Source organism: Lissotriton vulgaris, chromosome 2_1 (assembly GCF_964263255.1).
Source record: "Lissotriton vulgaris chromosome 2_1, aLisVul1.2, whole genome shotgun sequence".
In the NCBI taxonomy this organism is placed as follows: Eukaryota; Metazoa; Chordata; class Amphibia; order Caudata; family Salamandridae; genus Lissotriton; species Lissotriton vulgaris.
In genome coordinates, this window is record NC_141687.1 from 1,987,490,793 (window position 1) to 1,987,518,279 (window position 27,487).

Genomic DNA, 27,487 nt, shown 5'->3' on the forward strand with positions numbered 1-27,487 from the left:
TGTCGATGATATATTCTTACTCTGCTTGACAAAGAACCATTGCTAATGTGAAAGAACTTCAACCGAATTAGTAGTTATACTTTACCATTTGTTAGGCTACAATGTGGCACTGCTCTACTGTACTTCTGTCACCTGCTATATTCTCAGTTGTACCGTTGAATTGCTCAGGAGGACAAACCAGATTTCATTTTCTTTTTTTTCATAGGCATGCAACTGCCACTGTGTCACACCACTAGTACCACCGCTATGAGGAAATTTTATCCGACCAAGATTGCCAACGTTATTCGGTGTTTCCCGTGGAGCCAGCCCTGGGCCTAGCCCTACTTTCAAACACAAATTACAGGTAAGATAAGCGTTTGGTGGGTATAATGGAGTATTAGTACGAGAGACGAGAGACTGAAGGTAGTACTACTAAAGTCCTAGGACTCTTGGATTCACTTCACTTAGTCTGTGAGAGGCACTTAGTGTTGAAAACATTTGGGCATTTACACTTAAAGGAAGAAAATGGAACTAAACTTTCAGGAAAACAGTCAACGTTAAACCCCCACCCACCAGGCAAGCAGTAAAAAACAGGTATGCTCAGATAAAGTTTGAAAAAGTATATTTATATCCCTAACAAAATAATCTCCCGCAAGACCCTCCCTAACCCCAACGATTGTCCTTCAAAAGTCCCCAAAAACCCAACTCCCAATTCCCACCCCCCAAAAGTCTCTAAAAAAGGGGCAAGGGACACTATGGGTGGATGCTGTTAACTTTTTGGGCCAGGGCATCATGCTCCTCGCGGAGCAAGGCGAGCTCCTGCTGAAGGCGGGACACCATCAGGGTAGTGCGGCGCAGGCGTGCCTTCACTGCCTTGCAGGTGCAAGGCCTGTGAGAAGCAGCTGTTGGCCTTGCTGCTCGGCGGTGGCGTTTGCCTTTGGCAGCCCGGCTCAGTCTCGGTGGACCACTGTGCTGGGTGGCAGCCGGTGGGGCCACGGAGGCCGATGCGGACGACGTTGTCGTTGTTGTCGACCGCACACTTTCCTCGTCCTCCAGGGCCACCAGCCGCCGATATTCCGCAACAGTGGCCTCGATTCTCCGTTGCCGGGCCGCTCTAGCCAGCTCCTTCCTCCTTGTTCGTTTGGAAGGAGAACCTATATGAAGAAAGAAAGACATAGTCTGTAACCAATGCTCTTTAAGATTAACTCAATCATTCAGCAGAAATGTGTGCTGCAGTACAACTAGCAACTTGCAAGCGCATTACATAACTATTGAGGCCAGTATCTATCTAACCTCACACTTCTTCATCCTTGCTCTAACATTAGTGGGAGTTTAAGGAACAAATTCTATGAGCACTGTGGACTTCCATTGGAGTCGACTATGAAAGTACACCAGTCTTATTCTTCTTCTTATCTCTTGTTTTGGAAAATTGGTACGTTATTTTCTGCAAGCCGGCATAATGCCAGCGCGGTAAACTTGCACCCGAGAAAAAGAGACGCACGCCATGAGGAGTGACCTAGACTTGCGTTGCCGTTGCGTTACTGTACCCGTCCAGTACATGCAGGTGGTGAATCTCTTACTTTTCTATTACGGGTGGCACTGAGAATACTCTGTTACAACTCAAGGGCTACTGCTTAATTAATTTAACTTTCACCCTACAGTGGAAATGAGTACTAGAAATGGAAAATTGAAGAAGATAAATAATCTGATTATCTATCACTTCACATGGGATGTTTTTGCTTATATATGGGATGACTTTAGGTGCTTTGGTTTTTATTGAGTGACAGGCAGTGATACATCCACACATGAATGACTGAGTACTACTAAACTTATTAAGAGAGGTAGGGAGTGGCCACCATAATAACCGGATCTATGCAGTGCTTGCAATACAAACTACTGCTACTATTTATGGTAGTATTTGGACAAAATTAAAAGTTCTTTTCCTTGCCTTTCCTACACTGGAACGGACGTGCGGGTGCAGTGTTACATGCTCTTCAAAGTTACACTTAGTTCATCCACTGACCATCTACTCTCTCTAGATCATGGGTACTCACAAACTTTCTCTCAGGGGCTACATTTACAGTGTAGTTTGGGGCCGAGGGCCGCACTGGTGGGGGCGGAGTCAGAGGGGGCGGGGCTAAAGCAAAACGATAACTTGTGACCATGAGGTTGCACACAGGTCCCTGCAGCAGATGCCCTCATCCACTGAGCCACCAGACCCAGCATTTACATACATCTCTCTCCCTCCTGCTGTCCCTCCTGCCCTCCCTCCATCTCTCTCTCCCTCCTGCCCTCCCTCTCCCTCCCCCTCTGTCATCTCACTGTGTGTGTGTCTATCTGTGTCAGCCTTCAGCCCGGGTTGAGACCGCTTCCTCAACGCGCACACACAGACAACAACACCAAAGTACTTAACAGGTCTTTAAAAGACCATTAACATATTATTGAGGCTTTGTTTGTTTTAGCGCCCCTGCTTCTCCACCCTGACAATCACTGCTTGCCCGGCCCCACAGAGCAGAGGCTTTGTTCTATTTCACCTCTTTGTGGCCTTGCATCTCCACTCTGCTCTGTGGGGGCCGGGGGAGCAGTGATTGTCAGAGTGGAGATGCAGGGGCGCTAACAGGTGAAATACAAAAAAGCCTCTGCTCTGTGGGGGCCGGGGGAGCAGTGATTGTCTGCAAGGTCTGCGCACCGCCAAGGAAGGCTTGCCGGGCCACCACCGGCCCGCGGGCCGTACTATGAGTACCCCTGCTCTAGATACACATATGCTATCTAAGAGTCAGATAGTAGCATGATCCAGGTATATGGACACATACAGTTTCTGTGTCACCCACCCAGGCTGTTGTCCTTCCACCCATCATTGCTTCATCATTCACCCAGCCATGCATCTCATATTCTTGCCTTCCCAGCTAGTCTTCAATCTCAATAAGTAAGGAATATATAAGAGCTTACCTCTGGCCGCCACCACCGTCTCAACTCTCACAGCCGCCGCCGCCGCCTCCTCCCCTGATAAACTGCCCTCCGCCTCCGTGTCGAGCACCACCACCACACTGGCCCCGCCACCAGATGTTCCACCTACAAAGTACATTTAAGAATCTTAGAATAAAGCACTCACTAGTCACTAGTATTTGGTCTAGGAATGAAGACATGTGAAAACAATGTAATTTGTGACTGTCTACGTTAAAGTTAAAAAAAATGTCCCTTTTTCCAGGGAAGGTTGTCTTGCTGCACTTTTTGGCACAACTGATGAAGGCTGATTTTTTAACACGCACCATTTTTCTCCACACAGACAGAAGATGGACTTCTAACAACAAGATCAAGTTGAAACCAGGTGAGAGCTCGGCTCGACCACAAGAAATGTCTTCAATTAATCGTCAGCACTAACCACTTTTCCATTATCAGTTAAACGTTTAGTTTTATTATGACTTCATTTTAATAAATGTGTTTACTTTTAATAAAGCTTTTAAACTTAAATACAATCTGTGTTTTTGGGTCCTCCAGACTAGAGTGACTGAGCGAAAGGTTTTGCAATTTTTGCAAGCATGAGTCCAGATAGAACACTTCAAAAGACATTATGGACAATCCCAGAGAACTGCACTAAGTTGATAGAGCTATTGCTGACTAGAATCATGGGAGTTTCGCCAACCGTGCAATCTTAGTTAGCTACACAGACAGACTAATAAGAATAATCTAGTAATACCACAGGGAGTCATAGTAGAGGCAGGATAAGAATTTAGATACAGTCTACAAGAAGAGCAACGACAATTTTGAAAAAATTCAAATGAGGAACGCTAGGAAAAATAGGTACTAGTCTAAAATGAAAACTTACTGGGGCCAGCAGAGGAGCCCTCGCCTGCCCGATCCTGGCCCTGTTGAACAGCATCCACCGCCTGCTGCTCCTGTGTCCTCCTCTCGCCCCTGGGGGGAGCTGACGTACAACATGAAAGAAAGAACAGAAAACATGGATGATTGTTGCTTGTCAATGTCAACCAAATCAAACATTTCAAAAGAACAATAACAAAATATTTCCGCGAAATTATATTGATTATGGTTACTTTTTATTTATTTGCGGACCTGTGACTTCGAAAGTCACGTAACTCACTAAACAAAGTACTGAAACGTTCACCTAGGACTGGCAGGCAGCAGTCCGCAGGCAAGACGCAAAGTGACAGACAAACTCCATTGTGATTTTCAGTCAGATCAGTGACAACACTAACAGTTGCCTGCTACATTACCAGTCATTTAAATAGTCAAACTATCAATCCACCGCCACTATTTTTCTTATTGTCAGGGTTACAAAGGAAGGGGCAGATTTAAGCCCTTGCGGCTCTTTTGCGCCGTTCTTGCGTGACTTTTGTGACGCAGCAGCTAAACAAAAAAGGGCGCCATGGTGCGGCGTATAATATTATAACAACGTGACGCATTTGGGAGATGCATCCCGTTATAAAGCCCTGCGCCATCAGGGGGCGTTCCGGCGCAAGGGAGGGCATTCCTGCGCTGGAACACATCCTAATAGTGGCTGAGGGAAATCTACAAAATATCAATCAGTCACCTTTAGGACAATGATGCGTCACACAAACCCTGCACCTGCTTGAAGCAGACGTACGGCTTGACCCAGCATTGGGGAGATAGGGTACCCCAGAGCATTGATGGAGCTGCGCCATCGTTGCGACGCAACTCCAGCAGTAAAGCTTCGGTGACGTTTTGGGCCCATGGGGCGCCGCATTGCAAATACGGCGCACCATGTTTGGTGGTGGTAGCGGGCCGCACAATTAATGGCGCATCCCTGCTACTTTGCAGGGATGCGACGGTAATTGCAATTCTGCCCCTTAGGGGCATACTTACTTACGCGTTCTGGCGCATCTCCAGAGATGCGCCAGATCAAATGCGTCACGCAAAACTACCCTTGCGACACGGCAGATGTGCCTCATTTACAATGCGGCGCGCCCTGGCGCAAGGGTAGGCACTTGCGTGACGCATCTCGTCACGTAAGAGCGGCGCATCGCTGGAGTCACGTCGCCAACGCAATGCAACTCCAGTAATGCTCAGGGCCACCCAATACTTTACATGCTGTGTCAGTCCTTTCGCCTGCTTCGAGCAGACATAAGGAATTGAATTGACGTAGCAGCGTCGCAGAAGTGCCTGCGTTAAATCTTGTAGATTTCACGCAGGCAATTTTGCGAGGCGCACAGCCGCTGGACCGCCCACCCTGCGTACTAGGAACGCACCCATTGTGGTGCAGGCCCATGGCTTTATAACGTGACGCATCTCCCTAGATGCGTCATGCTGTAAATGACTTGCAGGGATGCGGCACGTTTACGCCGCTGTTGCGTCACGCAAGGCAGCGTAAACGTGGCGCAAGGGGCTTGTAAATGTAATCTGCCCCCTAGTGTCTAGCATTACGCAGTTCTGTTAAGTACACTCATACATAATAGTTACTCAGGCCAATGAGACCACGAAATAGAAAACAAATAAGCATAGTAGCAACCCCACTGAGAAGGAGAGCAGTGCACCTGAAATGCACAGAAGATTTTGAAATATAATTTAACTACAATGTAATCGTCATCAGCGGCATTATTGGCTTGCTCCATGTAAAAAACAAATATTTGCAATACAACAACACAGAGCAGGAGAAAACATCATAGTAGTGAGTGATTAAATGCCAATGGCTACTACTACTCACCAAGCCCGGGGATCTCCAAGCCGAGCTGGTCCAGCAGGTCGCGCTTGCGGTCCAGGAGGTCCGTCCAGCGATGGGTGACCTGGCTGTAGGTGCGCTGGACCCCGTAGAGGTGGGATATGGCCCAGCACACCTTCTCCCACCGCTTCCGGCGCTCCCGCATGTTGTACCCGCCGGCCGCGATCCTGCCGCCTCCCGCGATGGTCCTGGGCAGGCGGCGCTGGACGAAGTAGACCAGCGCGCCCACTTCCTCCGGGCTGAATATCTCCCGGCGCGTCACCTGCTCCCCCCTCGATCTCACGCCTGCTGTCCTGCCACTGGGTCCAGCACTACTCCCCGCCGCCGCTGCGGCCCTCAAGTGCCTGGGCAGCTTCACGGCGCCTGGCTTGACCATGGTCTGGGCAGGTAAGGTAGGAAGAAGTAGAAAATTAAGAAGGAATAGGATAGGGAAGAAGAAAAGAAAAGAGTTTACAAAAGTAGTTTAAAAGTAAAGAAAAATAGCAGAAAAGACAAAAATATACAGCTAGGAAAAGAGAGGGATAGATAAGAAGCAAAATCGTAAAAAAAAAACTGAAAACAAGCAAAGGATGGGAAAGATATCAAGAGGATTAAACACCATGCCCAGACACAGGAAATGAATGAAAAACAAGATGGCCGGCGCCCGTTTCCGAGCGCGAAAGTCAGTTCGCGCGAGATTTTCCTCGCGATCTCGTGCGAACCTCTAGATTTCCCGCGCGATCTCGTGCGAACCTCTACTCGCAATGCGCTTACTGCGCGAGATTATACATAGCGGGCGGAAACGGAAATACGTCACGCAAACAAAATGGCCGCGCCCGTACTCGACCTTGGGGTAAATTCGCGTGTTGCGCTGCAAGCGGCTCGCGAATACTGCAAAAAAACTCGCGAAACAACAAGCCGCAAAAAAATAAAATGCTCATTCGCACGAATTGGCGGCTTCCGCGGTCGGTTTCGCACGACGCCGCGCCCCGCGAATAGCGCGAAAAAAACCGCAAAACGATTTCAGCAAAAGCAAAAGCAATGAGCAGGTGCAAAAGGTCAACCTCATGATTTGTAACGATTCTTTGTACTGCTTCCTGAGGGGGCCCTCCAGAATTCGGTTGCCTGCTTGCAACTATTGTGTGACCCTGCTCTGACCTTAACTGTATGCCACAAAGGTCCTGATTTACAGCTAAAGGAGCAGACAAGCAGGTGCCAGGCTGGAACTTTAAATTCTTTCAGTGACACATTAATTAGCCCCTAATTCATTATTGTCATTTGGGGCAGGGCAGGTGTTGTTAATAAACTAACCCCAAATTAATTCATGTCAGTTCAAGCAGGGCAGGTGGGCTTGCTTTTCCCCCCCATCTTCTACAGTGATGATGAACCAGAGGGTGGCATTGATTTAACAGAGGGTGGCATGGGTGGGCCAGAGGGTGGCATGAGTAGTCAGAGAGTGGCAGTGATGAAAGAAGAGTGTCCCAAACAGGCTGGACAAGTAGAAACAACAAGTTCGCGAAACTTGCGACCCGACAGGTAAGTTCGCAATTTGCGACATTGTACAAAACCCTCGCGAACTCGCAGAAACCCGCGCAAACACAAAAAAAAAAAAAAATCCGCAAATTCGCGGGAATTCGCGGATTTTGCGGATTGCGAATCCGCAAATCCGCAAAATTCGCGAACGCGAGATCCGCAAAATTCGCTCATGCTTAATAAAGACATGTTCACAAAGTATGGATTAATTACCATAGCCTATAGTAAGCTATGGCATAAGTATACCAAAGCAGACCAAGAGAAGCAGTGGCCACTAATAGGATCCTTCGATTTAGACAAAATAGAAACGGTAGAAATAGCCCTTCGTAATAATAAGACAACGCCTATTATGCTCGATAGTCTCGGTATGTGGCGCAAAGAAGCTACGCAACGAAAGGAAAGAGACAAAGTCAAAGTAGTTAAAGAAACGCGACAGGCAACCCTCCAAACGTCTAGTAGGCAAAAGGAAGGGCCAGCGACGACACAGTTCAGAGGATTAGACATAAAAAAGGGACGGTGTAAAGGGATGTGCCGACGGGACAACCCCGAGACACAACGACCCAAAAGTAATCCCCCAACACTATGCACAGGACGAACAGATTTAAGGCAAAACCAATGTGCTTTCTGTAAATGTCTCGGGCACTGGAAAGCCCAATGCCCGACTCTACAGAACATAAGTAAGAGCGGAGGGTCGACAGAAATAACAGGCCGGCAGGAAGGGAAAAGGCGCGAGGCAAAAACAAATCAGACTAACACGGACAGGACGGATAGAACCACCACGTTCGATTATGCTCGATGGCACAAATTTCGTCAGACTAATTTTAACGACATGTTAGAGTTCTGGGACTGATTGCCCCCCTGTTGCCCCCCACTCTGAAAAACAAAAGCAAATACAGGCCTGCGTAGACAACCTCCCGTTAGAAAAAGGACTCAGGGAAACCAAGCATCTGTTATATAATTTAGGATTTAATTACGATAAAGATAACACACAACCAACGATAAATAGAAAAACTAGTAAAACATTCTTTAGAGTAAACTGTACTAATAGGAACAATACAAAACATATTACGCTCACTCCGGAAGTTCTCAAAATGTAACAGGTCGACAATCCCGCCCATCCAGAAGGTGAAACACGGCACGTGTGGGGCGGGGCCTGCCAACGACCATAGCCCAAACGAAATCGCCGGCGAGAAGGTACCGGAGGCTACACCAGCCGACTTGAAATGGTCTTCCCATGCTGTCCTTCCTGGGGTGACATCCCCTGGGCCACGAGTAGGGAGGGGGGCGGCAGATGACCCCCTCCCTCGTATCTCCTGGTCCGGCCATCACGAATTCCTCCTTCGAACTGATGCAGGGTGGGCTGGGAGGGAGAGGCGACGCGGACGAACCTCTCCCACCTCCACAGGTAGGAGGTTTCCCAGCCCCGGCCCGGCGCCGAAATCCTCCAGCCAGGCCACAGATCTATTTGCGTAGCACAGGACGTACAATGTTCAACGGGCCTATTTTCGCAGCACAGAACATACAATGTCCGACGGGCATACTTGTGCAGCACCGGACATACAATGGTCCCCCAAGAGTCGGAGTCAGGGGTGTAGGGTGGTCATCATGTGCACCCCTGATTCAAAGGGACGGCGTGGGCTGCGCCGGGAGAGGGAGGCGGCACGGACGAGCCTCCCCCACCTCCCCAGATGAAGGCTCCACAGCTGCACCCTGGCGCCCCGAATCAAATGTCCTGCTCCAACAGCATGATGCTCTGTCTTTGTCGCCACAAGAAGTTTTCTTCCACTCCTGAAAGACACGACGAAGGGCGGCGGCTGCAGGGTCTCAAAATGGCGTCTGGGCCCTCTGGAAGGCGGGTCTAGGCCGCTGGAGTAACTTTGTCCGGAATTGCAACTCGGGCACTTGCCCACCTGGGCACGAGCCCCCACCTCCGACAGCATCCCCACAGCTTTGAAGATTCTACCAGAGTCCCAGAAGCCCTCGGCCCCTACAGGCTTCCGGTAGGGAACAACTGGAACGACCACGACATAGCCGCAAGATGGTGGTGCTCTCGTGTCTGCACCAGCTTCAGTCTGAACCACCCAGGAACATTGTGGGCTAACGAATTCGAGTGAGTTCCGGCTGAACCTCAACGTGACCTGGTAGGGAAGATTCTACCTCCCTCCCCTCTTGATTGACGGTCCACATTACCAGCCCCTCTGTTGGCACAGGTTTTTGAACTGCCGAAAGGGATTCTGGTGCAACCAACCCGACATCGCCCAAAATGGCGCCGGTATCAATAGGAACTTAGGAACACCGCATGGTGTTCTTTAGCTAACAAGACTTGATGTTCTGAGATATGTATGTGAACCTTTGTACACTTGACGAAAAAGGGAGGAGGGTTCACTTGGCAAACATTTGAAAGGATCCCGTTAAAATGTTGATTTCAATGTATGATTTATAATGATATTTATTATGACCAATACCTAACGTCGCTTATGACGCACACCCACGGTAAACGTATAGGAAATACGATTGCGATTAGTATGACTGTGTTTCCAATCATGAAATAAATGCCTCCTTTTTCCTCAACTATTAATAGACATTTTTAGTTTCTCGCAAATAACTAAGTAGACCTTTTTTAATGTTTTTAAATGTTGCAAAAATAGCCCCCCTACTGTATGTGCTTCAGTCACCGCCATGTTCGGTCAAAATACGATTGCACTCGCACCTTTTACTTACTGAACGATTATGCAAATAAAGGTTTGCAAAACTATGAACAGTTATCGCATACTTTTGTAAAATGTGGGAGTTGGTGGGAGGGCTTTTCTGTGCGCAACCGCTCTGCTCTTTTTTTTAGGTTATGTGAAAAAAAAAAAAAAAAAAAGGATTGGTCGGCCCCGGATGGATGATTGAATCTAAGGTATGATACTCTGCCTCCAAATGTGCGACTGAGCTCGGGAACTAACACATGAAGAAGGACCTCGACTTCTGAGAATGGGTAAAGCGAAGCAGTGTAGATGGTAGAATGTTACAAAGGTACGATACTCGAAGGTACTCAGGAACGGGGTTGACCGAAGAACTAACGTGCCTTCAGCACCTTACAGGCGTCGAGAAGTGATTTGAGAAGCCCGATAGCCGGACTCATCCACAACCCAGACACCTCGCACTAGGCGCAGTATCTAGCGTTGTGCCTATTACGCATTTCCTCTTTTACTGACTCGTATGCATTTCATTACCTGTGTTCTATGTTCCATGATGCAATCGCTGTGAGGACAGTTACTCACTGTGTATGCTGACAGAAGATCTGTATGGATGCGCTCTTACTTGTGGAGTAAACCTAACCTTATGTTACTTCGATTCATCTTTTAATTCATTCCTATGATGCTATACTAGACACCTCTGATTTCATTTTAGCGTTCTCCTACACCCTATCTAGAATGCCACGCCCAGACCGTCTTCCCCCTGTACAACCTATCGCTCGCCACCCTCACCACACTGCCCCCTCCCCCTCCTTCTTGGCTCTAGAAACCAAGACCCCAGAGATTATATCCCGAGGAGATAAGACGAGTAAGTGGTAAGTAAAGGTCTTTTCGTGCCCATACGTTTGATATGCTTGAATGTTGCCCCCCCCCCCTCCCCCTTCCTTTTTCCTCCTACCTTTCTCACCCTCTGCAGGTTACCTTGGAATCACGACCAGGAGATAGTAGAGATCTGGTACCACGCCATGTCCGATACCTGAAGCAGACCTACACTGCGAGATGGCTCCCAAAGATACCCAACTCAATGCATGTCCTTATGTCTAACGTTGGGTAATGCACTAAATAGCCTAAATAATACACGGTCATTCTCCATGTCACACGTGTACTATTTAGCCTATTGTTGCTCTCTCTCTCTGTCTCTCTCTCTCTCTCTCTCTCTCTCTCTGTCTCTCACTCCTCCACACTTTTACTCTTCCTAGCGACTGGCACCTAATTGGCGAACCTGGTGCACCACCTAATTGGCCCCAAATACCACAAGTATTTGCACAAATTTGTCCTAAATGAAATTATATCGATACCACGTTACTACCTCTCCTTTTCTGCTAAAAATGGATGAAAATTAGATTGGCCAAAAAAAAGAAAGGGACAGGTAAGACGACTAAAAGTTCCCTAATCTGACCCGCAATAAGGGAACTACTTGTCAGTGGCTTCTATGATAAAAAATGTCTATGGTAATGCAACCTTCCCCGTCCCAAGTTGTCTCCGTACCCCAAGCAGTAAAAATGATCAAGACATCCCCGTCTTCCCAGAATGCCCCCAGTTTCGTATCAGCTGCCCGGAAGGAGAGTCCGAAGAATGTCCCTTGCCCCGATACGCTACGTTACTAATAGTCTCCCATAAGGCTCCTCTCACCCCACAGATAAGTTAAATAGTCATCGCAAACCCCGAAGTTTTTTTATGAAATAACCATGTTGTAAGAGACTATGTAGAAATTAGAATGATGTGTGCAAAGTTAAAATCAGATCGGAAAATACAAGAACTTGTTGCGATAAAACCTGTTGAAAATAAAATGTTTAGCAGAAAGATAAGGTGCAATGGTATAATGAAAAATCGTTTAGCCTGTGTTCATCCCTCAGAAAGATACCTATCAGATTATGGTGAATAGCACGTTGCACTTTTTCATAAAATGCAAAGCCCTGAAGACCGATCTAGTCTTGCAAAGGCTTGTACTAGGGAAATAGGTCTCTGCCAGAAGAACTGACATGACTGTAATAAACGAATGCAATAAATGGGTATCAGACCTCGTACCACGACAAATGAATGTAATGACCAACAAAACACCAAAGAAATAGCCACAAAGGAAAATTTTTGGGAATCCAGCGAACCTATCATCAATTGTTTGCAAACCTCGATGCAGCGGATGTATACCCCAGTTGCTTGGGGTTGGGAGAGAAATAGATTTATGTGATTACTTTCCTCTGCAAAATCTCTAAAGACTGTCTTTTCAAACTCATTCAAGGGTACCACTGTCGGAGGAGAAAGAGACCGGATGTGGGAGCACGCGGCCTGTCCGAAGATCGTGGACCATCAGCGACGGTGACCAAGGCGAGACTGTAACAGTAAGGAGTCGCAGGACGAGGCATTATTTCCGACAAAACGAAAGGAAGGGGCTGACCTGAGGCCCCTGCTCTATGATCGACGTATGCCGAGAAGTCCCCGCTCTCCGAAACTGGTTATGGACCCGTCTGTCTAAAACTTTCCGTCCCCCTGGTCTGTTCCCGACTTGGCCCTGCTCCATCCCCTCCTCCTCCGACCTACCATAAGGACTACTCACACACACCCCCCCCTTTTCCACCTGAACTTTCAAAATCCTCCAAATCCTATTGAGCTATCCAGAATGAGGTATTTCCTGCGTCTAAAGGGAGGAAGCTCCGACTAAGTAGACCACGAACTATGTTAATCTCAGAACGGTGACCTAAACTCCACCAAGGGTCACCCCAAAGAGAAGATGAACGAAGTATGTGGTTCTACCCGCTGCTGAACGCCTCGAAGATGACGGAAACAACAGGAAGTACCCACCACAGAGACTCAAGAAACAAACAGACTCCACAACTCGAAGACCATTGCACTTTTTCATCACAATCCTTTTCTGTCTTCTAATAACTGTGCTCCGGGTTACAGAAGAAAATGCACCTGCCCCAAAACCGTAACGCATTTCTCCATGAGGTCTGGTGAAACGAAGCAAAGACGTACTCTCGCCCGCAGACCTCCAACGACTCAACCCACATGAACATTCCTGTTGAAAGAACGAATTGTAATACAGGTGCTTAACGGTGTCAACGGAAGACGGCAGAGACTGTTGAGAATTAGCTAATAATGGTTCACGACCACAAGACACTGGAGACCTTGATTATTTTTTGCTATGTCTCATTTCTCTCCCAACCACCATTGAATCTGACTATACTCCCACCGAGTACAAAAAGGACTTACTTACCAGTTCCTATTCCAAATGACTATAAGCATCTATGATCTGTACCCAACACCCCCGCTATGTAATTCCAGCCTGATATTGCATTACTATGACTTTTTCTGCAACAAGTTTAGCGAAGAACCCGCCTACTAGATGACAAGATTTTCAACTGTGATATTTATAATGTGATATTTATGTACAGTTCCTTTGCCTAGGTCTCCATCCCCTTACTTATGACCACCACAGTAGATATAGATAGGAAATAGGCCAGCAAGATGTCTTGGAAATGTTAAAGGGAGGACTGTGGAAAATTGTTACGATTTGGTGAACATCATCTGCGCCATCTTGCCTTTTTCTGATGCCACACTTTTGTCATGTGTCCCCACCATTTTAGCTGCTCTGATCAGAACCACTCTCTGCGCGCCCCTGACCCCCAACACGGACCTTCACCCTCACCAACACCCCCACGCACTGATCACTCCCGCTCCCAGATGCCTTGAGCGTAAGCGGCAGCCATTTTAAGCACCATGGCCTCCCTGCCCCTTCCCTGATAGCCAGCGCGTCTCTCGCTCTCCTATCCTCGCAGGTATCCCCCGCACGCTGACAACCCCCTCGCTCTCACATGCCTTGGGCCATAAACCCCTCTTCAGCGCAGCTCTGCCACAGAATCCCATCCTGTTCCCAGCGCGACACCTACCTTCATTCCTTTCATGGTCCCAAGTCCTTTGATACAAACCCCTTTTCCTGTGTCCCCGTTTGTCTTCCTTGTTCCCAGGCCGCCACCTGGCCCTGCGGATACTGTTTATTACCCCGTACAGTAGGAAGCTTCCCCTGCCCATCAAAGGGCCCTCGAGTTGATCAAAGCCCCCACCCTATGAGATCCGATCAAACTCCACACATTCCGTGAGTCGGCGGAATGTCCAGCTGCGCGATAATCATCACCTGTTGTGACCGGGGTGGGGAATTCAACTGCAAATATATGTGGGAACGGGCCCGAAGGGGAGATTCCGAGGATGTTCTTTCACATGCCAAAATGTTACAAGAATGTGTTACATGTAATAAAGATCCTAATCCTATGTATAAAAGGCCAGGCCTCCGAGATGCGAGCAGAGCACCTCGTGACGATACTTGCTGTCCGAATTGATGTGTTCTCCTCCGGAGAGAATAAAACCCCGTTTCCTGCCTTTCAGTCTCCAGCGCCTGCTTCTTCATTGATTAATATTGGTGGGTCATAGAGGCGATACCGCCGGGCAACACAGAGAAGGGTCTTTGGTTACTGGTTGTCTTTGCACCCTTCTTACAGCGGGGGTCCCTGACCCGGAGGCCTAGCGTTTGCATCGCCGGTGCCTTTGGGGTGGAGACTTGGCACGCACTAACGTATGTTGACGATCTGTCCCTCACGGTTCATTCCTGCTCCGACTAATCTAACCCCGGGGAAGGCGACTCTCCGTGGGGATCACTATGCCTGATGTTATGCGGAACCCGGCGGAGCGGGCTAAGTGCGGCCCGTCATTGCGGTCAGTGCTGGCAGCCCTCGAGGCACTTCAGGTGACTATGGAGGCCCAGGTCTGGAATCTGATGTCGGCAGCGGATGGAATTAGAGGGTCAGGACCGGACCCTGACTCGTTGCCCGGGACCCGGCGGCCAGCTCACCTCCCGACAGACACCCCAGCGGTGCATTCAGACCCGGTGCTTGGAGCTGTGCCTGCCCCTACAGAAGTGGAACTGTTCGAACATACTGAGATCTGCGTTTCAACTATATGGTCTGAATCTTTCGTTTCGCAGCCGGCGGAACATTTAACTGCTGTTCCCATTCTGGAAACTTTTGGTCGGAACTGTGAACTGTGTTGAATTGTGTCGCACCCCCTTCCCAGCTGGTCCATCAAGATGGCGGATGGGACAGTGCCTGGCCTTGGAGTCGGGGAGGGGCATTGTTGGAACCGGCCATCTACTTTGGGATTTGTCATCCTTTCTCCATCTAACAGACCATATTTCGGCAACTTCTGTGTATATTTTGACTATTTGACGATGGGGCTCTACTTATCGGAGGGAATCAGCAAATTTGATCGACGGGGCCAAGGCTGAGACTGTTGTTTGGGGTTTCACACTATGGTTTCATCTGTAACGGGATTGCTTTACTAGGTTAACGGAGACCGGGGCGGGTTTTGTAGTTTCCTCCGGTGTACTTTTCTATTGTGGTCTGCTGGATTGTGTCAGCTTTGTGGGGGATTCTTTGTTAAGGCGGTGGGGAGAGACCAGGAATGCGTATGCTATAGCCCTCCTCCATTTCTACTTTTAGGGTAGGGGTTTAGTTCTTCTTTCTTTCCCTTTGTTCTTCCTATATTTCGGGTTTCAGTTATTTGGGGCCACAGGCACGCTGCTAGGGGGGTAGGCCGTAGTCATCTGCAGGGGTGCAGGTTGGGGGGTTGGGGGAGGGGAATTTTGTTTTTCCTTATTGTTTCTATGGCCTTTTTTCTCTTTCGTATCTTGCCTTGCCTTTTCTTTCGCTTCTTCCCTTTTCAGGTCAGCATAGTGGGTCCATTCTTCTGTCAATTATCGACTTTTTTATCTGTGCCTATACTTTTCACAGTATTTCAGTATCATTGGGCGGGCGCTTAACTGGTGCGAACTGTGATTGTATGCTTGTTTATCCTGAATTGTATACCTTAGCGCCACTGTCTTAAATGAGATCGATCTACTTGTGGAAATCCTACTATTTTGCCCGCCCTTTATGCAACTTTGCGATATTGTATGGCACCTGATCCTTCTATTTTTATATTGTAAAATGGAGCCTTTAGAATCCTGTCATTCGCATGGTATGTTCTATAGCCAGTTTTAATTGAAGTTGTGGTACATTCGCTTCTCGGGAGGCCGAGTCTTGTCCTAACTGACTTGCTGTGATGAAACTGATTAGCTGCCGGCCCTGGTGGTTGTAGGCCCATATTTGTAACTGGTTGAAGTATTAATAAAGGTTTTCAAAAAAAAAAAAAAAAAAAAGAATGTAAGATGACTCCGCAATGCCATTATAATGCATAGCATTACATTTTATATGCTTTTAACACGCATACATTTACAATGAAATTCGTTGTACATGCATGAATGGTAAAAGCATGTTTTTTTTAAATGCTTGGAAAAGGTAAGTAGGGGTATATGGTTTAGGGTATTGAGGTATATGTTTTGGGGTATTTGGGTATTTTAAGGGTTCAGATATAGTTTTTGGTTATGGGGTACAGGGGTGGGTTTAGGGATAGGTATGGGTTTTGGGGTACAGGGGCATTTTTAGGGTTCAGGGCTAGGTTTGGGTTTTGGGGTATAGGGGTATTTTTAGGGTTCAGGGGTAGGTTTGGGTTTTGGGGTACAGGGGTATTTTAAGGGTTCAGGGCGAGGTTTGGGTTTTGGGGTACAGGGGTATTTTTAGGGCTCAGGGCTAGGTTTGGGTTTTGGGATAAAGGGGTATTTTAGGGTTCAGGAGTAGGTTTGGGCTTTGGGGTACAGGGTTATTTTTAGGGTTCATGGCTAGGTTTGGGTTTTGGGGTACAGGGGTAGTTTTAGGGTTCAAGGGTAGGTTTGGGTTTTGGGGTGCAGGGGTATTTTAAAGGTTCAGTGCTAGGTTTGGGTTTTGGGGTACAGGGGTTTTTTAGGGTTCAGGTGTAGGTTTGGGGGACAGTGGTATTTTTAGGGTTCAGGGGTAGGTTTGGGTTTTGGGGTACATGGGTATTTATAGGGTTCAGGGATAGGTTTGGGTTTTGGGGTACAGGGGTATTTTTAGGGTTTAGGGATAGGTTTGGGTTTTGGGGTACAGGGTATATTTATAGGGTTAAGATGGGTTAGTGTTTAAGAGTGTTGGGGTATTTTAAGGAGTAAGGGTGGGTTATGATTATGGGGTGCAGGGGTATTTAAAGGGAGCAGGGTGGGATTAGCACACGATATGAGACATGGCATGAAGAGCGGAACGTACCACATGCCCCCAGCGTTTGTCACACCCCCAACACCCGCCCAAAGCACAACACAGACACGCCCACAAGGGACTACTTTGCTGGCACGTTTTTGTTACCTTTTAAATGTATATGGTGGGCGTCTGCATAGCCTATGTCCTTCTGCTGCAACTGCCCTTTCCAACGCTGTATTGGGTGTTGTGATTGGTGCTGTGGTTCCTGAGACAACCCGCCTCAAAGGTTTGGTGCTCTCTCTTTATTAGTATGGATATGGATCGTATGAGTTTTTCAATTTCAAGCTAAAGAATTGTAATGTTTAAGTAATCAAACAAAGTATCCATGATCTATGCAATTTAAAAATCTATAAAAAAGATTTAAACCATAAAATATGAATTATCAAGCAGCTGTAATATGCTGGGACTATACCTTGACCTCAAATACCAGAAACTACAGTCCTTTACCCAGAGAATGCTTAGACCCCTGGTGTTTCAGCCAGTCGAAAATGACCCCAAATAAAGTAATCCAATATGCTTAAAATCTAAAACTGCAAAAAATCATATCGGAAACTGCACTAATATGTAGAATGCAGTCTTCTTTTTAATAACCATAGAGCATCAAATTAGGAGAGTTATATTATTGTTACCGTCTGGGAGTATCCTGTTGACAACCATGACAGTGAAATAAGAGGTTTTATCCTAATAAAACATCTGTAACCTTTGCTGTCTACTCCTAATAAGAACGTTTGATACTGCATTTTTTAAATGTTTCACTAATTATTTTTAACTTGATGTTTGTGGAAAAACAAGATCATTTTACTAAGATTTGTTGATCTCTTGAAGTTTATTTCAGTAAATTAAGCTTGACCTCATACAAATCATGTTTACTTTCACTCACCTGTAGATAGTACTGAAGGTTATCCACTAAGAACGCCATGTGGTTCCGTAATTTCCATTTGATAGGATCGGTTTTATCAAATTCTAGATGTTTGCGCTGCATTAGCAGAGCCCAAATGTGCTGAAGTTCAGACTGGACACGCCGTACACTCAGTAAGTATCTGAAGACCACATTGTACCTGTTGAAGAAGTAAGACCAACAACGGTATGACTTCTATTCATATTCTCATCAAGGGCATTCATGCAGATTTACAACTTTAAGGTATTCACAAAAGTTTACTGAATTAGGTCTGAAAATTGTCGTCCTCCTAGCAAACTTGTGAATTCAATTTTGGCGTGAGCAAATCTATACACTTACATTTGCTAATGAGAAACTCTTGAGCGATTGCAATTCACCTTCCCTCCAATATTCCCTTTGGAAAAAGTTTTATTCCTTCCCTTGTCAGGAGTACATTTTCATCTCTTTCAAGTATTGAAAGAGATTATAGAGGAGTTTTTGAACACCCATAAGCATGTAAGCATGACGGCGTGCACAGACTCACTGGGAATTCCAACCCTGGAAATACAGCGGTCTGCCTACCTCCACCCACTGCGTGTACATCTGCGGAAAGGTGGAAAAATCTGAGCCTGGTTAGAATCCAAACCCTGCTATACAGTTCATGTATGACTTGCTTGCTTTTATGTACATCGCTCTGATACCCTCACGGATCATGTATGCGCCATATAAAACACCTTAAATAAATAAATAAATAAATAATGTGAGTCCTGGCATAATAGGAGAGGCTATTATCAAAGCTCTTACGTAATGTAAGGTAGTGCGGCTCACTGGTTAGAGGCGGCAGACACGAGAGCAGAGGACGGCCCGGGACCAGGGTTCGATTCCCGGCGCGGCAGGTTTCTGGACCAGGGTCAGCGGACTCGATAATTCTCTCGCCTCGGTGCCCACTCTGATCAGCGATCACACTCGACAACTCTGGGCATTAGCTTGCCTCATCTTCACTAACGGCCCCACCAGACCGCCGGGGATGCCTGGTCTCACCCTGGAGATACCCATTAAGGGACCATCTCTCAGGGAAGCCAGGAAGGGTTTCGCAGCGGTCGAAGCGCGGAGATACTCCCCCGGGAGTGATTCTAGCGCTATATAAAAAACATGCAAAATGGCAGTGCCGCCGTAATTTTACACCTCAACACATGCTACCAAAACGGACAGGGGACTTATTTTTAAAAGGATAAGGTGATTTCTAAAACATTAGGTCCATTTCAACAGGTAGATATGCTATAAAATTCTAAATCCCTGTATAATAAGCATTGTCAAAGGCAATGTGAATGGTGCTAGCCGACAGTCATTTGACTTTGGCCATGCTCGTTTTGTTTCTTCAAAACCTTATGGTTGGGGAAGCTGCTAGATGTAGTACATAAAGCGGACTCTTCCCCACAGGGGATACAAGCAACTGCCGTGGAATAGAACCCTTGCTTAAGAACAAACATGGAACAGAAACAAGAGCATTCTGGTGGAATACAAGTCAGGTAAGTAACATTCTATAAAGACTAGAACTACAACATAAGTGACTTATGTACTACACTAGACCCTTACTAATCTGAAAAAAATCTCTATCTAAAAGCAAAGATATTTGTTGGTCTTACAAAGAACACATAGCCATAGTAGCCCCTGGAACTGAAGGGAACTACTTGGTGTGTGGATGGGCTCCTTGTGAAAGGACAGAATGTCGTAATTCAAAGTGAAGTAAGTGAATGACTGAAGACGGCTGACCCACTGCCTTCTGCTGTATGCTACAGTGGGTGGAAAATATGTGATTGACACAATAACGGATCAATGGACAAAGGGGGCTTTAAAACAAGTAGGCTGTACAAGCCCTTTTGTCATTTGATCTCTTGCTAAACTCTGATAATTTAGAGGGTTCAAACCTTAGAAGGTCTTAAAGCTTCCCCTCTTGCTCCATGGTTAAGGTTATAAGAAGGATGACTTTTTGGATGCTCTTAGCAACACCTTGCCTTTTAGGGTTTTCTTGCCCCCTACAAGTCTGTTCTCATCCAAATATATCTTCATTTTGTTTGAAAGCCTTATTTAAGATAGAGAGAATGTACAGTTTATAATTGAAGAATTTGAAGATAGACATTTGGGGAATTATTTTTTTCATGTCATTTTACAGTGATTTTTTTCTATTACAATGCTGAAGAAAATGTAACATCGATCAACTTTTGTTTTATCATCCAGTATTGGTACTCAATATTTGGTGGTTATAATTTCTGGTTCACCTACAATGGGTTAGTTACGTTTACAGAATTAATTTCTATACTTCCTGGAATTGCCAGATACAAGATTGGTAAAGCAAGGTTTTACAGGTGCAGCGGAGTATAAAACCTATTTGGAATTTACCAATCTTATCTTCAGGGATTCGTGCAATGTGATGTATTTGGAAGCTAAATATAAAGGTAAATTATAGGTCATATTTTAATTGATATGTGTTTTTTGTTGTACCTCAGCGAAGCAGACATTTTCGTACAGTTCTGGTTAAATGTAAAATTATAAATGTCTGTTCTGCAAAGTATTTATAAGACTAAATAGTATTATTTGATATTTCTAATGCTTTGGGCAAATGTCCTTGTTTGATAGAAAAGAGGTTTTAAAACATAATGTTATTGTAATGTTTTTCAATTCAAATAGGTTTTTATTGGGTGTTTCAGTATTAAATAAATACAAAAAAATACAGACTTAAAAAGCATACATTAATACAAATGAACAGTACAGTACAATAAAGCGAAAAGGGGTAAAAAGCAATACACAATAGGTTACACGATAATACATACTTCTGTAGGCGGTGTGTCCGGGCAGTTGCATGTAAATTAGAGCGCCAAAGATATGTAGGTGGGGCTCAGGAATTCAGGGTGAATTGAAGTAACAGATTAGCTCCACACTGTTGGATTGTGATGGCGTCAAGTGGAACGGAGGGGGGGGGAGATAATGACTAAGGTGGTTTATGGGTGGTAAAATAACTGTCAAGGGTAGACCACATCTTTCTCATAGGGGGCGCCATGGTGATTGTTGGAGAGCTATGTTATCCGCTCCCCTGAGGTTAATTATCCAGTTAAGGCAGCAAGCAAATGTAGCCTTGCTAGAATCCTTCCAATTACTGAGGACAATTTTAACAGCTGCAGTGAGCATGAGATCAAGTAATGCCCTGTCATCGGCGTGGAGGGAGGGCTCTAGGGTGAAACCAAAAGCTAGGTATGGAAGTTCTCTAGACGGGGAGATGGGGAAAATTTTCCTAATGAAGTCGAATATCTTGTCCCAGAATTGGGTAACACAGTTGCAATGTAGAATAATGTGTGCGAGGTCGCCCTCCGCCCGTTTACAGTTCCAGCAGAAGGCGTCTTGGCTGATGTTATGGGCATAAAGACGCGCAGGAGTCCAGAAGGTTTTGTGGAGGAACCAATATTTGGTCTGGGATAAAGTCGGGCTAATTTTATGTCGCATGCAAGATTCCCAGGTATTGGCCCAGTCCTCCTCTGAAATTGGTCTAGATGACATTTCAGACCAAAACTGAGTGAGTGGAGCGGTGAGTTTGGTATGTTGGGGGCGAATAAGTTTGTAAAGATGTGATACCTGATGTCCAAGTCTGTTTAATCTACTGAGGTAAGATGGGAGGGAGGGAGGTATTAGGGAGAGTTTCGCCTTAGAGAGTGCGGCTTTTATGTTTAGGAAGGTATAGAACTCTAGAGGCGCCAGGCCATAGGTAGTTTGCAAGACTCTGAACGGGATAGAGTATGACCCCTCGAATAATTGGTGCGGGAAGAAGATACCTTTCTTTACCCACTGAGAATTATGCAGATGTTTGCCTTTGTGCAGTATGTGTCGATTGTTCCATAAAGATTCCCAACCTGAGTGGCATATGCTATGATCTAGAAATTTTTCGATTTTAAGAAGAGCCGTTTTCGTGTTGCGAAAGATCGATTTTGAGTGGGCTAGTTCATTTAAATTGAGTGAGAGGGCCGCAGCCGGAGTGATTCTGTTTAGGATCACTTGTTCGACTTCCAGCCAAACTGGGGTGTAGTTTACAGTGGGGGCTAGCCAGTGGGCACCTTGTTTCGCTAGGAAAGCGGTCTCATAGTGTCTAAAGTTCGGTAGGTTGACCCCTCCTAAAGATTTGTCCAATCGTAATTTTTTAATGCTGATTCTCGCTTTTTTCCCTTTCCACAGGAAGTTGGCTATAGATTGGTCCAATTTATGGAAGAAGTCTTGGGTGAGTGTTAGAGGAAGCATTGAAATAAGGTAGTTTACCAGGGGGGATATCATCATTTTGATGGTTTCTACTCTACCCCACCACGTGATGAAGCGAGGGGACCATCCATCCAGTTGTTTTTTTATTTTATTTAGGGTTGTCTTCTCATTTTGTAGAAGGGTTTCCATAAGGGAGTCCCCAAACTCTATCCCCAGGTATTTTATAAACCCTGATTGCCAACAGAGTCCAGAGTTCCCCAACGTGTCTTTAGTGGCTAGTATGTTTAATGGTTTGACCTCCGATTTCTCCCGATTAAGTTTATAGCCTGAATGGGTGGAGTATAATTCAATGGTTGACATCAAGGCGGTGATGGAAGGCTCCGGAGATTCAGTCACTATCAGGATATCATCCGCATATGCGGCTAGTTTAACACAAGTATCCCCAAAGCTTACGCCCTTGATGTTGTCGTTCTTTTTAATGCTGGCAATGAGGGGCTCCATTGCCAGGAGGAAGAGTGATGGGGAGAGGGGACAACCCTGTCTGGTCCCCTGTTCCAGGCCAAAGGGATCTGACAATGAGCCATTTATGGCAATGCGAGCGGATGGGGAGAGATACATAGCCATGACCATATCTATAAAGGTGTTACCCAAGTTGAAGGTGGACATACAATGTTTAAGGAAGAGCCAAGATACTCTGTCGAACGCCTTCTCCGCGTCTAAGGTAATCGCCACGGAGGGGGCATCAAACGCCTTGGCCGTTTCTATAACATGGCAGAGAAGTCTCGTATTGTCATTAGACATGCGATGCTTTAGGAACCCAACCTGTGATGTACTAATTAATTTAGGTAAGATCAAGTCCAGTCTGGACGCGAGGACTTTGGCATAGATCTTGCAGTCTAGGTTAATCAAGGATATCGGTCTATAATTTTTTGTTAGTAGCGGATCCTTCCCTTCTTTCGGTATGATAATAATGGTGGCCTCACTCATTGATTTCGTTACTCCTTTTTTTGAGGAAAAGGACTGGAACCATTTTAGAAGGGTTGGGCTTAATGCGGGCCCAAGTTCCTTATAAAAACTGGCAACGAAGCCGTCGGGGCCTGGTGCTTTATTGCTTTTGAGGGTTTTAATGGAGTCCGAGACTTCTTGTAGGGAAAACGGGGAATTCAGTTTCAGGTTATCCGCGTCGTTGAGTTTTGGGAGTCCTAGGGAGTTTAGGTATGTAGAGCACGCATGAGGATCAAAGTCTAATTTATTCTTGTACAGATCCTCGTAAAAGGACTTGAAGGTGTGTAGGATGTGGTTATGTTTAGTCTGGATAATATTGTTTTGATCCTTGATTGAGGCAATGTTGAATTGTCTCTTTTTATGTTTTAGATAGGATGCTAATAGTTTCCCTGCTTTGTTGCCTTCACACAGCCTCAAGGATTTAAATTTATTAACCCATACCCCCGCTCTTCTGCTTAGGATCGCGTTGTATTCATATTTCTTTTTAGTGAGGTCATTTAGAACCGAAGTATTATGGAGGTCCGCCGCATGGGATAATTCCAGGATCTTAATGTCCCTTTCTAAAGTAACAAGGTCTAGATTCAGTGCCTTGTTAGTTTGCGCTCTAATACCAATAATCACCCCTCTTATAGTGGCTTTAAGTGCGTCCTAGACATTCGCTATGTCTGAGCACGGGGTATCGTTTAATTCAAGGTAGTCTCTTATGGCAGATTCAATTTTTTCCTTGTTTTCTGGCTTTGTGAAAATGTCGTCATCTCTTTGGGGGAAGAATAGATCTGGAGCCTACTAGTTTAGCTTGGATGCTGGAGGGGTCTAATACGAGTTTGGGGGCAATGTTGGTTTCTTCAATAAGGTGAGTGAAGGAACTATTGATGAGGATATAATCGATCCTGGAGTAGGAGTTATGGGGAGTCGAGTAGGACGTGTAATCACGGCCATCTGGGTGCTGTAGTCGCCAGGAGTCTTGTAGGTCAAATTTGGAGCAGAGGCGTTTCAAACTATCGTGTGAGCGAGTGGGATGGTAGGTACAATGAGACTGGCGGTCTATTACCGGGTCAAGAGGCAGATTGAAATCCCCCCCAACCACAAGCAGTTCGTCTTGGGGTACTGTTTCAAGTATGGGGGAGATGGAGTCCCAAAAGATTGGATCGTCTCCATTTGGGCCATAAATATTCTGGACAGGGATGTGATCATCGTTCTTCAGGAGGTGAGCCATGACTAACCTACCATCATTATCTTGAGTATGTGAAACAACGGAGATGAATTCTTTGCAATAATATTGTAATGTTTTAAAAAGAAAGTATCTTAAATAAACTAGATCAGATTGAAAGCTAAAATCCTTAAATGAGGAAACTGGCCACCAGCAAGTTATACATGCCTGGCCTACAGACCTATGACATGCCACAAGAGTCAAAGACAACAAAAAGCACTGGAATCATTCTCAATGGAGACTTTACTCTGGAAATATAAACAGACAGTCTACTTAACCCCTTCCATGCTGATGACGAACCCCAGCCGTCATGCACTACGGTACTCGTGTGCTGATGACGGCTGGGGTTCGTCACGGCCCGCCCCTGTTCGTGCTGTTTACAGCACACCAGGGGAATCGCGGCTGCATGGAAAGGGTTAATACTATACATTTAGGCTCAGAATCTTAAGATTATTTTTTAAACACCTAGGTTTCCCATACAGTGTGCAAGTGACAGCAGCGCCTGTGCTCTCTCACCTGGACTATGTGAATTATCTTTACTTCACAGAGCCCAGAAATGTCTAACCAATAACGTACACCTGGGCCAAAATTCAGGAGACAGACTATTCTTACACTAGAAGTGCTGGAACAAAATCAAAACTCTCCTTGGAATCTTGTGCTCCCATTATCTTGCAGGACCCCTTTCTAAGTACTGCACGCAATAGATTCAGCAAAGATATAAAAAGTGATGTGAGGTTGCTTGCACTAAGTTCAACCACTGGCAATCTCTGGGGGTAGTATTCCAACCCATCATTCTTTTGCACACATTGCCACCTCAGACTGACCCGCCATATGTAAATCAGTACTTTAAGGAAACAGTCCAGCCTGACCTGCCAAGTCAGGTCCTCCCAGAACCGGAACGCGAGCAACCCAGGACTGGTTTTGCCCTAGTTATGGGCTCATCAGCCAGGTACAGCATATTTCCAGTGACACAGTCAGCATGGGACACCATCTGGGTATTCTCATGCATCTATGGCAGTACATGAAACACACTAAAGGTGATGGGACACTGCTTGCAATAAATCTAACCGTTGGCAATCACTCAAGGTAACACTCCACCCCATCGCTCTTTTGCTCACCACGCCACCTCAATTTGGACCCAGCCATATGCATATCAGTCTTGACCCTGCTCCTCATGGGAATAGTTCAGCTCGAACTGCCAAGTCCTCCCTAAAGTGAACCACAGCAACCCACGTCTGGTTTCACCCTAGTTATGGGCTCATCAACCAGGTACAGCTTGTCTCCAAGTGATACAATGAGCATGGGACCCACGTCTGGGCATATCCATGCTATTTAGGGAGGTACATGAAACACAAAAAGGGTGATGGGACCCTAACCCTCGGGTAGGTCACTTCCCCACCGCTGCTGCTCTGCCTGCCAGTCTTCTTGCCTCCTGCTCCTCCCTCCAGATCGGTGCTCTCCTACCCTGATCGAGCGCCGCCTGGACTGCCTGCGCCTGCACTGAGTGCCCCCCGTGTGCCTGCCTGCCCCATTTTTCCGTACCCCCGCCTGGACTGCCTGAGTGCTTGTGTGCCTGCCCGCCCCATTCTCTCTTCTGTACCCCCGAGTGAGTGGTTCGTCCGCCGGGCTCCTCAGCCCCGTTTTTCCCGCTGCTGCCTCCCGTGCGGCCCCGCCCCTCCACACCCATTGGATTCTTCCCTCCCGCCTTCCAGCTGACCCATCCTCCCCTCTTATGACGCCCCCGGAGCGACCGCGCAGCGGACGCACGCAGCAGATGCGCCAAAGGCGCGCCAAAGGCGCGCCAAAGGCAAGCCCGCCCACACCGGGACCGCGCCCAGCGCCAGAACCCCTGGCCCCCGCAGAAGCCACCCCACCCGCCGGACTTACGACGACGCCCCCCTCAACGCACTCAACACCGGCCGGACCCCCGGCTGCTACCGAGCCACCCCGAGACGCACCCACGGACCCTTCACCTGCCAAGTTCTCCTGCATTCGGACCTGCACCGCACCCACACCCGCCCAGCCGAGCACCAGCAGCAACCACCTGAACTGCATCCTGCTCAACACCCGCTCCGTCCACAGGCACGCCGTGGAACTCTGGAACCTCCTCAACACCACATCTCCAGACGTCGCCTTCCTCACGGAAACCTGGATGAATGCCTCCTCAGCGCCCGACATCGCCATCGCCATCCCGGACGGATACAAGATCACCCGGAGGGACCGCGTCAACCAGACAGGAGGAGGCATCGCCATCGTCCACAAGAACACCATCCGCATCACGACCAGCTCCGACCACACCCTCACAGCCGCCGAACATCTTCACTTTCAGATTCACACCGACCCGAAAACCACCCTCAGAGGCACCCTCATCTACAGACCCCCAGGACCTCGCACGCAATTCAGCGAAGACATCGCAGACTTCATCAGCTCACACGCCCTCTCCTCCGCTGACTACATCCTCCTAGGGGACCTCAACTTCCACCTGGAGAACAACAACGACAACACCACCACCACCCTGCTGGACATCATCGCCAACCTCGTACTCAAGCAACTGGTGAACACCCCCACCCACTACGCCAGCCACGCGCTTGACCCAGTCTTCTCCTGCAGCAAGTACGTCTCCTTCGGCCACTCCAACGGACTCCATTGGACAGACCACAGCTGCGTCCACTTCAGCTTCAGAAGGACCATGACTCACCACCACCCGCAACAGGTTCCCCGCAGGAGCTGAAACAAGATCACCACCGACCAGCTCACCATATCCCTGAACCAGAATCCTCCCGCCAGCTCAACGAACCCCAATCAAGCAGCCAACAACCTCACACAGTGGATCACCAACTGCGCCAACGACCTGGCACCCCTGAAAAACCATCCCAGCAGACCCGGCAGCAAGAAAGTCTCCTGGTTCAACGACGATCTCAAGAACTCCAAGAAGAACTGCTGTACCCTCGAGAAAGCCTGGCGCAAAGACCCTACTACAGACAACATGACTGCCCTCAAGCACGCCACCCGCAAACACCACCAGCTGATCCACACCTCCAAGAAGACAGCATTCAAGGAACTACTAGACAACAACGCACATAAAAG

The 27,487-nt window shown here is 47.0% G+C and overlaps 1 protein-coding gene across 2 annotated transcripts in view; it reads right to left on the minus strand.

Moving 5' to 3' along the window:
- TUBGCP4 (tubulin gamma complex component 4) overlaps nt 1-27,487 on the minus strand; it is a 378,854-nt gene that overhangs the window by 93,342 nt on the left and 258,025 nt on the right. For both annotated transcript variants that reach the window (XM_086958209.1, XM_086958210.1), the window contains exon 14: nt 17,947-18,124. In XM_086958209.1, coding sequence (XP_086814335.1) covers nt 17,947-18,124 — 178 coding nt within the window. The remainder of the gene's footprint in view (nt 1-17,946; nt 18,125-27,487) is intronic.